Source organism: Hibiscus syriacus, unplaced genomic scaffold (assembly GCF_006381635.1).
Source record: "Hibiscus syriacus cultivar Baekdansim isolate YM2019G1 unplaced genomic scaffold, ASM638163v2 tig00110482_pilon, whole genome shotgun sequence".
NCBI lineage: Eukaryota > Viridiplantae > Streptophyta > Magnoliopsida > Malvales > Malvaceae > Hibiscus > Hibiscus syriacus.
In genome coordinates, this window is record NW_024062758.1 from 896,434 (window position 1) to 909,886 (window position 13,453).

General features: G+C 31.2%; 2 protein-coding genes and 1 long non-coding RNA gene across 4 annotated transcripts; all 3 read left to right on the forward strand.

Moving 5' to 3' along the window:
- Positions 1-253: 253 nt before the first annotated feature.
- Positions 254-784, forward strand: LOC120128783. Its single transcript, XR_005516658.1, has 3 exons — positions 254-298; positions 393-488; positions 708-784. It is a non-coding gene; the product is annotated as an uncharacterized LOC120128783 (long non-coding RNA).
- Positions 785-2,955: 2,171 nt separating this feature from the next.
- LOC120128891 (protein FAR-RED-ELONGATED HYPOCOTYL 1-LIKE-like) lies at positions 2,956-4,751 on the forward strand. The gene is made up of 3 exons (XM_039146500.1): positions 2,956-3,100; positions 3,816-4,438; positions 4,537-4,751. The coding sequence occupies exons 1-3, from the start codon at positions 2,973-2,975 to the stop codon at positions 4,608-4,610; spliced, it is 825 nt and encodes a 274-aa protein (XP_039002431.1). The 5' UTR covers positions 2,956-2,972; the 3' UTR covers positions 4,611-4,751.
- Positions 4,752-10,939: 6,188 nt separating this feature from the next.
- On the forward strand, positions 10,940-12,811 carry LOC120128890. 2 transcript variants are annotated; one of them, XM_039146498.1, is made up of 8 exons: positions 10,940-11,044; positions 11,310-11,391; positions 11,480-11,545; positions 11,629-11,726; positions 11,809-11,934; positions 12,029-12,364; positions 12,461-12,526; positions 12,620-12,810. In XM_039146498.1, the coding sequence occupies exons 2-8, from the start codon at positions 11,331-11,333 to the stop codon at positions 12,770-12,772; spliced, it is 906 nt and encodes a 301-aa protein (XP_039002429.1). In that variant the 5' UTR covers positions 10,940-11,044; positions 11,310-11,330; the 3' UTR covers positions 12,773-12,810. The 2 variants fall into 2 exon arrangements, with proteins under 2 accessions (XP_039002429.1, XP_039002428.1); XM_039146497.1 differs by having other exon boundaries at positions 12,029-12,526; positions 12,620-12,811.
- The last annotated feature ends 642 nt before the right edge of the window (positions 12,812-13,453 follow it).

Consider the following 13,453-nt stretch of genomic DNA (forward strand, 5'->3'; position numbering starts at 1 on the left):
ATACATCATCACTTTTGACATTTAGTGACATATTTAGGGTGACGATCGTCGTGACATTGACTTTTACGTCACAAAATACATCTAGTGACATAAATTGAAGTTTTAGTGACAATAACCTAGATGTCACTAATAAGAAATTTTTTGTAGTGAGAGCTACAACTCACCATAATAGAGCTATACTTATGACTTGGCATTTTCAGGTTATTTCTGGACTGTTGCTACTCCCATTAAGTGTGGCCTTGAGTGTTTTGCTGGGTTTCATATCTACCTCATTTTGCACCACAAGACGACGATCGAGGTAACAATAATTTTATATGAATTGCATTTTGTTTATTTCGATTTTGTTTATAAATTTTAAACATTTCCTTAACTTTTTTGTTCAGATTCGTTAGTATCATGAAGGGGTGAGAGCTTTGTGCCTTGCAGAGAAAGGAGGAACCGTGTACAAGCATCCGTATGATCTCGGGGCCTATGAAAATCTACCGTCGGTAATCACTAATAATGGAATTGTGATCTTGATGAATCCCAGAAGACCATATTCTTTTAATTGTTAGCTTTAGAGGCTTAAGTGGCCTCGATATGCCGAGTTTTATTATTCTAGCTGATCTAGACTAGATTGAACATCATGAACTTGGTGCATTCTTCGCGTTGTTTCCTTGTAAATATTTACGATGCTTGTTTCATCTGTTGTGACCTTATTGTTTCAGGTTTTGGGTCCAAGTGTCTTCTGCTGGATATGCCCCACAACGGGACACATAGGTGACGGCCTCCGCTTCCGAACACCATACGATACCATATCCGCCACATCAACATGAAAAATGAAGTCTCGGTTATATATATCGAAAGCTCTCGATGCTCGAGGGATTGATGAACGCCTACCTCGCGATCACATCAAAGTTACCATAGCACATAATCTATCTCCTTGCCGTCGTACGGTAAAGCGAAACTAGGAACACGGTTCATCGCTGTCTGGCAACAGTTGGAGAGCTTTTGAAGCTGTTGCTGCAAGTGGCAACATGGAGGAGGATATTGAGAGGTCCACTGCCCATAACTAGGTAATTCAAGTCTCTCCAAAGCAATTAGAATTAGAAATATTATTTGTGGGGTTTTACTTTTACCCTTGTTTTTCTTGTTTACTTTTTACTCATTGTCCATTAAAAAGGCATCAGTGTAGAAACTTGTATAAATCATGTACAAGGAAACTGTGAAATCCTTGTAACTCTAAAATACAAACAAAAGTATTGGTAATAATTGGCAAATATAAACACAGTTCATAAATTTAGACCTTTTGTTCTTGTTTTTTTTTCTTCATAAAAAGTTCTTTTTGTTGAAAAAGTTTTCAACAATAATAAAATAAAATAAAATGTTTTACAAGTTCACACTTTTCATCTTAAATATTTGTTTTCACCTTCTATAACTAAATTACTCGATTAATTAATTTTCAGTTCAACTGATTAATTTGAACTGAATTTTGTGTTCTTCATATTAAAAATTAGTTTTATCTATCTTATTTTTCTCTCAATATTTTTTTGTCGTCTTTTTTTAGTCGACAGCAGCACCCATCTTAATATTGGTTGCCGACCACAGGAGATTATTAGTTCTCTTGTTTTTTTTATATTACGTCCTTTATTTTTTTGAGTGTTTTTAATTTTGAATAAAAATATTTGTCATTGTAACACGTTTTTCTATGCTCTTATAGCATGCGTTTCATATGCTATTGTGGCATGATCCTTATGATTTTTGGTACGTTTTTCATATACCTTTGCAGTTGTTTTGATTCTCGCACAAAAATTATCACGACTGTTATTTTTTGATTGGTTTGTCGCTGGTCATGTATAGTATGATCTCATCTTTTGGTAAAAGGTTGTTTGCCGATGTAATCTAAATTGTATAGCGAAACAACCTACCATATTGTTTGGTTCGCACTGCACTCCTTTATCACTTCGTAAAGCGTCTCATTTGTCAAAGACAAGGTGTTTTTATTAAGATTATTGGATTTTGATTTGATCGTCATTCTCGATAGAATATTTTATATATTTTTTTCATATCTTTAGGATTAATATTTTTACTTTTCTACGAGTAATTTGGGGATTATTTTCTCTATATTTTAATGAGTTGTAATTTTGATTTCTTCTATTATTAATAAAATCAATTGTCATTGTTAAAAAAATAGCTTTATCTTGGTATAATATCAAAATCTACCCTTGGTGTTTGTTAAAGTATTTATTTTGGTCTCATTCTTTTTATAAAAAAAATAATTTATCCTTTAAACTTTGAATTTTGACCAAAATGATTTATTTGAAAGAAATAATTAGTTGAGTAAAGATCCATACTTCTTGTTTACGTGATACATCTAAATATACTTATTTATTGACGTGATATTTCTTTTTAAAATTAAAATCATCAACTTTAGAAAAAATATTTAATAAATTAATATCATCTAATAAGATCACGTCAATATTTTTATTAAAAATTAATATCATCCAATAAAATGATAACATATAATATCATCTTATTAATAAAAAAGTATATAAAATATGTAATACATAAGGGAAGCTCAAGCCAAAGACTCGTTGAACAAAAATCTTGCACCTAAGCACCAAACTAGAAGGAATTGATAATTTAGTGATCAACTTATAACAAATTAATAACTTAAGTGATTGAAATGTAATTTTTATTTTTAATGATCAAATTTGGATAAAATTAAAACATAAGCTAATAAGTAATATAAATAGTAATATTTGTGGATAGTGGTCAATTTAATGTATTGAACATCGAGCCACCTCCGAAAAACTCACGTGGCCTCAGCATGGTCCTTGTCTGAGTGATCAGCTCACTCGCTCCTTCGACGATGAAGAACGATAACAACGTGTCAAAATATAATTGGAGGATGTTTCCCACGCTCAAACACCGAGAATCGATGAAATTTTCAACTGTATGAGAAATGAAAAAATGGCGAATATTAACGAACAATGGAAAAAAGTAGTCCTTTAGTTAAAGTTTCCTCTTTATCCTCACCTGAGAGACGAAGATTTTGCCGGCGGTGCTGTCAGAAAATGGAAATAGATAATAAAAAACCCAACCCGTCTCAGATTAAGAGGTTCGGTTTTTGTGTCTCTAATTTTCTTGCCTTATTTGATTGCCAAGTACTAATTGTTAGATAATTTTCTTTCAAATCATGGGATCTTTGTTTTGATATCATAGCATGCTTTTCAAATTGTTTTCTTTTTGTTTGTGAATAAGCTAACAACTTGCTAATTCGAGAGGGGTTTGGTTATGAAAGTTATGATTTATGGGTGTCAGTTAACAGTTTGATCTTTTGCTGTTTATTTAGCTTTGCAACTGTCATTTACCAGCTATGGCTTCTCTATGCTTTTAACCTTTTAGTTTATCGGTTAGGCGGGTCGGATCGGTTTTGGGTTAGACGGGGTTTGCGCTAGTTTTTCCAGGTAAGGTCATCTCGGGTACGGCGATTTTAGGTTACTTATTTGGATCATTTCGGGTTTACTTTTGGAATCGGATTGTTTGGTTTTGCGATCGGATCAGAATTGGGGGGTTTATCCTTGATACATGTTTTGAGGTAGCAGTTGACTGTTTCTGTAAGTAAAAAAAAACTGTATAACTCTTGGATGGTATTATTTCTACGGGATTTTAATTACTCTAACTTGTTGATCTGGTTTGAATCGTGAATGAGGCAAAACGTAATCGTTAACTACTCTATGTTTTAACTTTTGGTTGGCAAATGAGAAAGAAAATCGATCTTCTATGTAGGGTACGTGCCGACTTCTTATTCCTATTTCTATTTTCATTTTCAGCTTTCTTGACAATTCGCTCATCGATGTTGACCTAAACAAGAAAAGGAAATTAAAGGCCGAGCAATTGGGCTTGCCATTACCGAAGCATCAATGTTGGAAGCAAAGCTTGTCGTTGAAGCCTCCTCCTACCTTAGGCAGCGTCACAAAAATAGAAGGGTTCAGTCCCTGCATTTTCAAAGGAAAAGGAGGGGATGACTATGATGTATCCGAAATTGAGTCAGCAAAAGATAGCAACAGCTTATCTGAAGATTCCGACACCTCAATGTCTATGCATGCCGATGCCAAGTATTCGCTATTCAACAGTGTTTCCTCCTGGTCACCCGATTGGGGATCCAGCTCCCGAGGTTCCCATTCTGATGGTACAACTGTTGCATCAAGCAGTGTCGGAAAAGATGTGCTATCTTCTCCTGGTGATGAGCTTGAAACTGCCGATGCCAGACTAGCTGAGAATCTTCAGGAGACGCTCGCTGAGTATGGAGACGATATAGATTACATCTACTCGGGATATGGAAATTATACCATAGAGCAATACCAAGATAAGGAAATTGAAGAAACTATTAAGTCTGACGGGGCAAATCCAAATGTTTATGTTCTTTCATCCGGACGATGGAGCGTCAACCAAGGTAGTTCCTAAGACTTTGTAAATACATACGCATTCCTTGTACAATCTGACCATGGCGTCTATTTAATTTGGGTTTCCTTCATATATACTTTACTGCAGAGGCCCCGGAAACCAAAAGGAAACCGACCATTGATCAAGAATTTGAGCAGTATTTTTCCACGCTTATGCTCTAGAGCTGAGTATTTAAATCTGAACATCTCTTCTGTTCATAGTAATGTGGCTTGAATGACATTAAAGTCGAAATGTAAAACGTGGCTTGCTTTTGGGATTATTTTGAGGGAACTCTACCTTTGTCTTTTCCCTTTGTATCTTCAAGTCGATCCAAGTTTGGTTGTATATATTATTTGATAGTTATAAAATATGGTATTATGCAGCTATTCTAATTGCTCCTTTTCATAGTTTTCCATGCATTTTTTTATTTTATTTTTCGTGTTAATCATTTTATTGTTTTTTTGCTGTTTGTTTGGGAATATGTTCAGAATCATGTGAAGTGATGAATATGTTTGATCGTTAAGCAAGTTTTCTAGAATGCATGCAACATTACAGCATGTGATTTCATGCACAGTCCCATGCAACGCATTTCTATATGTTTTGTTCGCTTATGCAGATTTTATTTATTTGCCGAAGGTTTCATTAGTTCTTGTTGCATATGCTTGATTATTAAGTCATTTCGATTATAGATAAGGAGATCGAGTTCGATTATAGATAAGGAGGCCGAGGTTGGCCAAAGCTTTTTCTTTAAAGCTGAGGTACTGAATCATATTATAAACCAAGGCCGTGGAAAGTGTAGGTGTCTTTGAACTTTGGAGTATGGGTTCATAACTTTTGATGGAACTCCCTGCATGATGGGATATATAGGGTAAGGCATGGATAATAATGTAAGTTTCTGAGTAGACCTGGACCATTTCAAAGTTTGATTTTTTTTGGGTTCGGCTCATTTAGGTTTGACATTTGAATTCGGGTCATTTCAAGTTACCTATTGCAATCATTTTAGGTTCGGGGTAAAAATTGATGGCTACCAGGACATGTGAAAGTGGACAACATTCTAGTGTTGCTTTAGAGCATCGAAGACTGGTACCAAAAGCTTTATACCATAAATCAACAAACTAATGTCCTCTTTGATCGAAACCGAAATGCCATTGCTATCCAGCAAGACATCACCCCAATCAATTATAGAAAATGACATCATAATCTAGCCCAATACCCTAAACAGCGCTAATTATAAGATTTATGTCGGAATTAACTTCAAATTATAAGATTGTTTTGAAATATAAAATGGGAAAAAGATGAGATTTCTAAGATGACTAAGGTTTCATGAGGTGTTTGATGCTTGATTGCATGACAGCAAATTGAATGATAATATATATTCCCTCTGATTAATTCAACTTAACTAAATGATATATCTGCCTTTGATTTTACCAATGTGTAGATGAATATTGTCGTAATCAAATTTGAATTGAAGTTCAATTTTAAAAAAAAACTTGGAGATTAACTCAAAGATTGGATCCAATCATTGAGAAAAATATATTTTTGGATTAATAAAAATTATTTAGTTTGACTGCTACAATCGTATGATTGTAAATCAATCATTCAATAAAAATGATTTCAAAACTTCCGAATAAAAACAAACAGTTTCGTTACGTGAAGACCCAAAGCATCCAATAACCGCAACGCAGTTGAAAAGGAAACATAAATCTATCTATGAACTTGAATTTCTAAGTCCAACTTCGTTTAATTTAGGGGTGAGCATTTGATCGAGTCGAGTCAAATTTTTTTGAGTTATTCAAGTTGATGAGTCGTATTTTACAACTCGAACTTAACTTGAAATTTTTTCAAGTTGAGTCGAGTTTAAGAAATTCGAATTGAGTTATTCGAGTTTATGTACTAATTTTATTATAATTATTTATAGTATTATGTCAATGATTTCTTCCAATTTTTTGACTTTATCTAACCATAATATATATATATATTATATTCTTTCATATTATAATGTTATTTAATATATCAAATACAATCTAAAATTATGAAATATATTCATAATATTATATTTTAAAGAAAGTATTTTGAGGGTAAAATATGAATGAGAGTATAAACGAGTCAAGGAAATTGATGAGAAGAAAACAAACAATTGTAGTCAAAAGATCAAATTGAGTAAAATGCAGAGTTGAGGGATTAAATAAAAAAGATAGTATATATTTAGTAAAAAAAATAAAAATTAAAGTTACATAGGTATTATATTGTGGTATATAAGCAGGTGGTTCAAATTTGATAAAAAAAAAGGACTTAAAATAAATCAAAAATTGAAGGAATAAGGAGGTTATGAAAATTGAATGATTAAATTGGAAAATAAAAATTTCTTATCAAAAAGAGGAATTGAAAGTACACATGTATTCTTCTATGGTTTAGGATCATGTGGCTCAAATTTAGTAAAAAAAAGACTTAAAATAAATGACGAATTGAAGAAATAAGAAGATTATGAAAAATTGAAGGACTAAATTGAAAATACAAAAAATGTTATCAAAAAGAGAAATTGAAAGCACACATGTATTCTATTATAGTTTAGGAGCATGTAGTTCAAATTTAGTAAAAATGGACTTAAAATGAAGGAGGAATTGAAGAAATTATGAAATCGGAGACTAAATCGTAAAACTGTCAAAGACTGGGTCAAATTTTTGGTTTTTCAAGTAACTCGAAAATTCAAATGTTCAACTCGACTCAAACTCGAAAACCGAATTTATAATTCGAGTTGACTCGAATAACTCAAAATTAAAAAAATTCGATTTTTTGAGTCGAGTCAAGTTTTACTAACCCTTAATTTAACTATATCATTTGCTTGAAATATTTGAACATTTAATCAGATTTGGTATGATTCTTTCCCTTTCCCAGTCAAACAAACCTCACCTAATCGAAGCTAACAATATTCCATTCACAATTCAAGTTAAATATTCAAAATACAATTAAAACTATATTTTAATTGATAATATCACTTTAATAAATTCCAAATATATTAGTCAAGGAAAATAGATATAGATCAATAGAGCAAATTGAGTTAATTTTGGATTAAATTAATTCGAATTTTTAGATTTTAAAACTTTACATGGGCAGAAAAAGAAACAATACATTAAACTAAAACCAAGGATTCTTTATTTCCCCATCATTTGAACATCTTAATCAGCTTAAACTTTATCACTTATATGTTATTTTTCTTTTATAATTGAAAGTACACATATATTCTTCTATGGTTTAGGATCATTTTTCTTGATCAGTCATGACGATGTCAAATCAACCCTTAGTAAAAGATAAATGAAAAAAAGGTCAAACAAACGAAAAATATTCCAAAAGACAAAAGAAGGCATGTCCCAAAAGCAGATGAAAGTATGTCATAAAAGCATATGAAAACGTGTCATAGAAACAGACTTATCGAAAAAAATAAAATAAAATAGAAATACGATATAAGAAAGGAAAAAGACAATAAAAAAAATACCGTCAGTCGGCAACTAAATTAAAGTTGATGCCGTCGTCGATCAACAAAGACGAAAAATAAAAGAGATAAGCGGCACACTAACGAGAGAAAACTAGTTAATGGTTGATTTATGATATTGATTAAATCGTTTCATGTTAATATATTTTTTGGTATAATTATCGGTATTTGATCTATTGATCAACTAATTCGAACCGAATACCACAGAGACAAGGACGACACTCCCAACTCAATTTATTCTATTCACATACATCAATATTCAAAATATTGACTTTGCTTAATAAAATTTGTCTGTGATCCAACTAAATCACATGTTAATGATAATATATATAATAGATAACAGATCAAAGTACTTAAAACATATTATATTTATATTAATTTTAATATACCAGTAATTCACATATAATTTAAAACATCTATATCATAGTTGTTATTCATTTATATATAATATTATATTTTAACATATTTTTATATTTCTAAATATCTTTCTCAATTCTCTCTCTTTACTATTACATTAAATTAAAACAAATTTGTTTGTAAGGTTTCTGTATTGGGCTACGTTAGGGTTAGTCATTGCCACTTAGTGACGGCATTACCTCCAATTATATGCACATACCAGACATGAATTATTTATTTATTTATTTCAATTATTATATCATCTACACATATTTTTTAATAATATTTTGTATGGACTTCCTTTCTGCAATAAGCTCAACTAGGAAACATTTTTGTTTGTGGAAAAATTAGAATTTTATTACCTAAAATAGTAAAGTTATGCTACAACCAAAACCAATCAGCAGACTAAATAAAATGAACAAGATACAAAAAATCAGTGATTGGTTATACAATTCTCCAAGCATTACAAAGGAAAAAATTAATACAATTTAGTCTATTAATAGGTTTCCCCCTAAGATGTATACTAACAACTTCGATAATTTCCTTAAGCAAATTGTCGGCAGTATACGATCGGCCTTGGTACATTCTACGATTTCGTTCTTGCCACAGAAAGTAAATAAAAGCATATAAGAATTCATCTTCATTTATATTCTGTATCATGGAAGCATTTTTCCAATATAAAAATATATAAGAATTCGTCTTCATTTAAATGTATTATTTAAATGTAAATTTTTATATATACAAATTATCTAATTTGATTTTAAATCTTAAATTTTAAATCATAAAATCTATTATCGTAATCATTCTATGTAAAAATAGACCTAGACAGGGCTATCGCCCCCTAAAAATTTTATTACGATCATTATTACTCGGTTCACACTTTTATAAAACCTAAAATTATTAGTAATTCTTTCTTTTTGTTGAAAATTTCAAACCAACGTCCCCATAGACTATAATTATATAAATAAGGAATACTCATCAACATTATTAATTTAATTTATAAAATTTTAAAATATTCAATATGTAATTATAAATTATTTAAAATCTAAACGTAAATTATTTAAAATAAAATATTGATTATATTATTTTTATAATCTTATTTTAAATAATAATTAGATCAAATATTAACCTTAAATTAAATAATTTTAATTTTTTTCTTGTTTTGACGCGGCGACAATAGCAGTGACGGCAACGATAGTAATAGTGATAGCATCAGCGACAGTGACAATGGTAACAACAGTAGCAGCACTGATGGTAACGTCGATCGTGACAACGACAGTAACGGCTACTTCAAAACAAAAAAAAACAAGGATCTAGGATTTTTTTAATTTAGAGTTTAATATTTGATCTAATTATTATTTAAAATAAAATTATAAAAATAATGTAATTAATATTTTAGTATAAATAATATATGTTTAGATTTTTAACTACGTTAAGTACTCTATAATTTTAAAATTTTATAAATTAATTAAATTAATGATACTAATCTTTAATGATGTTCATCGGTGCTCGTCAATGTAACATAATCATCCTATAAATAATACAGAGAGTTTTAAGTTCCGGGCTTTAAAAAATTTACATCAATTAATAAATAAATAAAAGTGAATACATTAGTGATTTGGATTAGTACATAATATTAATAATGATATAAAAATAAATTATATAAAATGAAATAAAATATAGAGACGAAAGCCGTAATTTAACAAAATAATATTAATAGTATTCTTATATTTGTGTATATATGGATTGTCAGTTGAATAAAAAACTGAGATGAATGAACAAATAATGGAAGCTCTTACTTAAAAGAATTCTCTAGATTGGATCCAGGTGGAATAAAAAACTGGCATCTTCCCTTTCTATCAATTATTACTTCATATTCATATATATATTGTTTGATTCCAACAGTGATAAAATTTGGTGATAGAGTTGGGAATAAACTTAAAATTTTAATTTTTTTAAAGGTTCAATTTATATTTTTCTGGAAAATTTAGGTTCTAACTAATTTTTTTGAAATTTGAAATTATGGGAGGGATTTAGTTAATAAACATAAAAAAATTAAAAACTTAATAAGAATTTCTAAAATTTTTGTGGGGGTATATTATTATTTTTAACTTGAATATAAATTATATTTTTTTAAAATTTTAGAAGAGCGTGACCCCACATGTTTATATTGTATTCCACCTCGAAGATTATAATCCAAATCTTTAAAAAAACGACATTTGAACTTAATTAATGTCACTTTCAAAAATTAGTTTACGAGGTTAGAATAACAAATTTTATTGATCTCATCACGTTAAATTTTGCAGCAAATTTAAGGGATTTTGCAGTAACAATAAGCAAATGAATAAATTTGGACCGTGGAAAACAAAACAACAAAAGGTAAAGATTAAGAAAGTCCCATAGGACAGCTAACTCTGCTTTCTTTTATTTTTTTGCAGTAGAGAGGATTTGATTTTTGGCTTTGGGTTGCTTCTTTTTACTTTCTACACATTTAATATAGCAAGAAAAATATTGATTTTTTTCAACACAAGTTAATTAAACGTGATTAACTTGAATAGCCAACTATCTTTCTTTGCCTATAAAAGCCCACTTCAGCCTCAGTTCTCCTTCCTCCTCTCCCTTCGATTTTCTCTTCTTCATTGAGAACAATATTACAATCCCTCTGCTTCCTCTGTTTCATAGCCTTTCAAAGACTCTTCCTTTCATTAGCTTGCCTTGTCTTTGAAACCGGTATGATAACTTATTCATTGCAGGGCCTTAAAATTTTTTCTTGCATTTTAATCCAATTCTTTGTCATGCTTTTACTAAAAAGCTCTCAGCTTTCTGGGTTTTTGTTCATGAAAATTATTTCAATTTCTTATTTGTTTGTAACATTTGAAAGTGCCTTTTCTTGCATTATCTAATACATGTTCTCGAAACTCGATATTCAAGTGGTGGTTGTGGTGTTTCCACTCGTGAGCTAATCAATGTCTCTCTTATCCATCGCTTAATTTAGGTCATTTGTTCAAGTTCAAAAATGGAATACGAGAATAGATACAGTCTAACTCAGAGGCCTAAATACGATTGCCTTTTGTTTGGTAAGCTCCTTTACTATAGAAATATGATGAATTTAGACTCATTCAATTGAAACTGCAAATATATTTAACAATTTGGTTGAATTTGCAGATCTTGATGATACCCTCTATCCAAAAAGTTCTGGCCTTGCAAGAGAATGTGGGAAGAATATTAGAGGTAAAGAAATGTGTTATGATGCATGGCTACTACCATTTTTACTATAAAGATTTCATGGTAATCTGAATTTATCTTTTTTGTAGATTACATGGTTGAAAAACTGGGTGTAGAAAGGGAGAAAGTTGTTGAATTGTCCAACCTCTTGTATGAGAATTATGGGACAACAATGGCTGGCCTTAGGGTATGATTTGCTTCCATTAAACCTTTCCTTTTCAGTAGGGGGAAAATATAATTTTAATATATATTTTTTCTCTTATTTGCAGGCTGTTGGTTATGACTTTGACTATGATGAGTACCATAGTTTTGTTCATGGAAGACTTCCATATGGGAACCTAAAACCAGATCCTTCATTGAAGAGTTTATTGCAGACTTTGCCTCTTCGAAAAATTGTTAGTTTGATTACTTGATGCACAAGCAAGTATTGATCATGCCTTTTTATTTAATTGTCTCCTGACAGAACTTGATGTCTCTTGTTGTTTTTAGATATTCACAAATGCAGACAGGGTCCATGCCGTTAAAGCCCTCAGTAAACTCGGATTGGAAGACTGTTTTGAAGGGATTATCTGCTTCGAGACACTCAATCCTACTCGTAAGAACACGGTTTTGGATGACGAGGATGACATCGAGTTCTTAGGATCCACCGCTGCTGCTGCTACTGCAACCGGTGCTCCTAGAAGCCGTCAAATTTTCAACATAATCGACCATTTCGCTCACCCCAACAATGGTGCAACATTACCCAAGACGCCCGTCGTTTGCAAGCCACAGGAATCTGCCATAGAGTGCGCCCTCAAGATTGCCAAAATTGACCCTCAGAGAACAGTAAGACGATCGATAATTCACCGTTTTGCATTACAAAACTCATTGCGTTTTTACAGTTTACTAATGTTTTCCTTCATTGGATTTTTGCTGTTTCAGTTGTTCTTCGACGATAGCGTCTGCAACATCCAGGCCGGAAAATGCGCCGGTCTTCACACTGTGATGGCAAGTCCTTGAAAACCTTGTTGTTTTACTTGGCATACATAATCCCTTAAAAACAACCATGAAACTAACTCATTGGATTAAAAATTTATGCAGATTGGCACTTCCCAGAGACCCAAAGGTGCAGATTATGCATTAGAAAGCATTCACAACATCAAGCAGGCAATACCAGAGCTGTGGGAAACTGGTCGGAAATCCGAAGTCAGTTATCCCGGTCAGGTTGCAGTTGAAACATCCGTCACAGCTTAGATCCCATGTTGTTGTCGCAATTGCTTGTTATTATTTAGCAGACGATGTATATTTATATAATCTAATAAAAAAAAAGGAAATTTTCCTTTTCTGAGTAAAAAGCGTTATCTTTCCCCTGTTTCAGATGGCTTAATCAGTGTTGTCTTAATCGATCTCAAAGGCCGTATTGAATATAATATATGAGAAGTAATTTAATAATTGTCTTCAAATAATGGAGGTATATATTTCAAGGGTCAGCTTGATGCATGAAAGTACAATGAACTTGACTTGTTACGTGATTAACGTATTAATTCAGACAATGTATGTGTTTTAAGCTTATCTCGAGGGATAAGCTCGAAGATGTGTAAAGTTGCAGCAAAACAATATTCAGATGCATCTGGTTTAAACAAGTAATGGGTAAAATTGCATTAAGATTAGCATCCGCAAGGACCCTAGCCATGTTACCTCATCTACGAGTTATAGGCCTCAAATGTTCGAAAATATATTAAAGTACATTCAAATTTAAAATCTACAATGTCAAATGGTTAAGAGTTATATTTAAACATATATTATGTTATATTTATCTCATGTTAATAAAAAATTATAATCTTCAAAAATATCAGCTAAACAAAAATTCAACTATTCATGTTATTTATTTTTTGCTTTTAAATCTTAAAAAGTTAAAAGTTTTCATTTTACCAA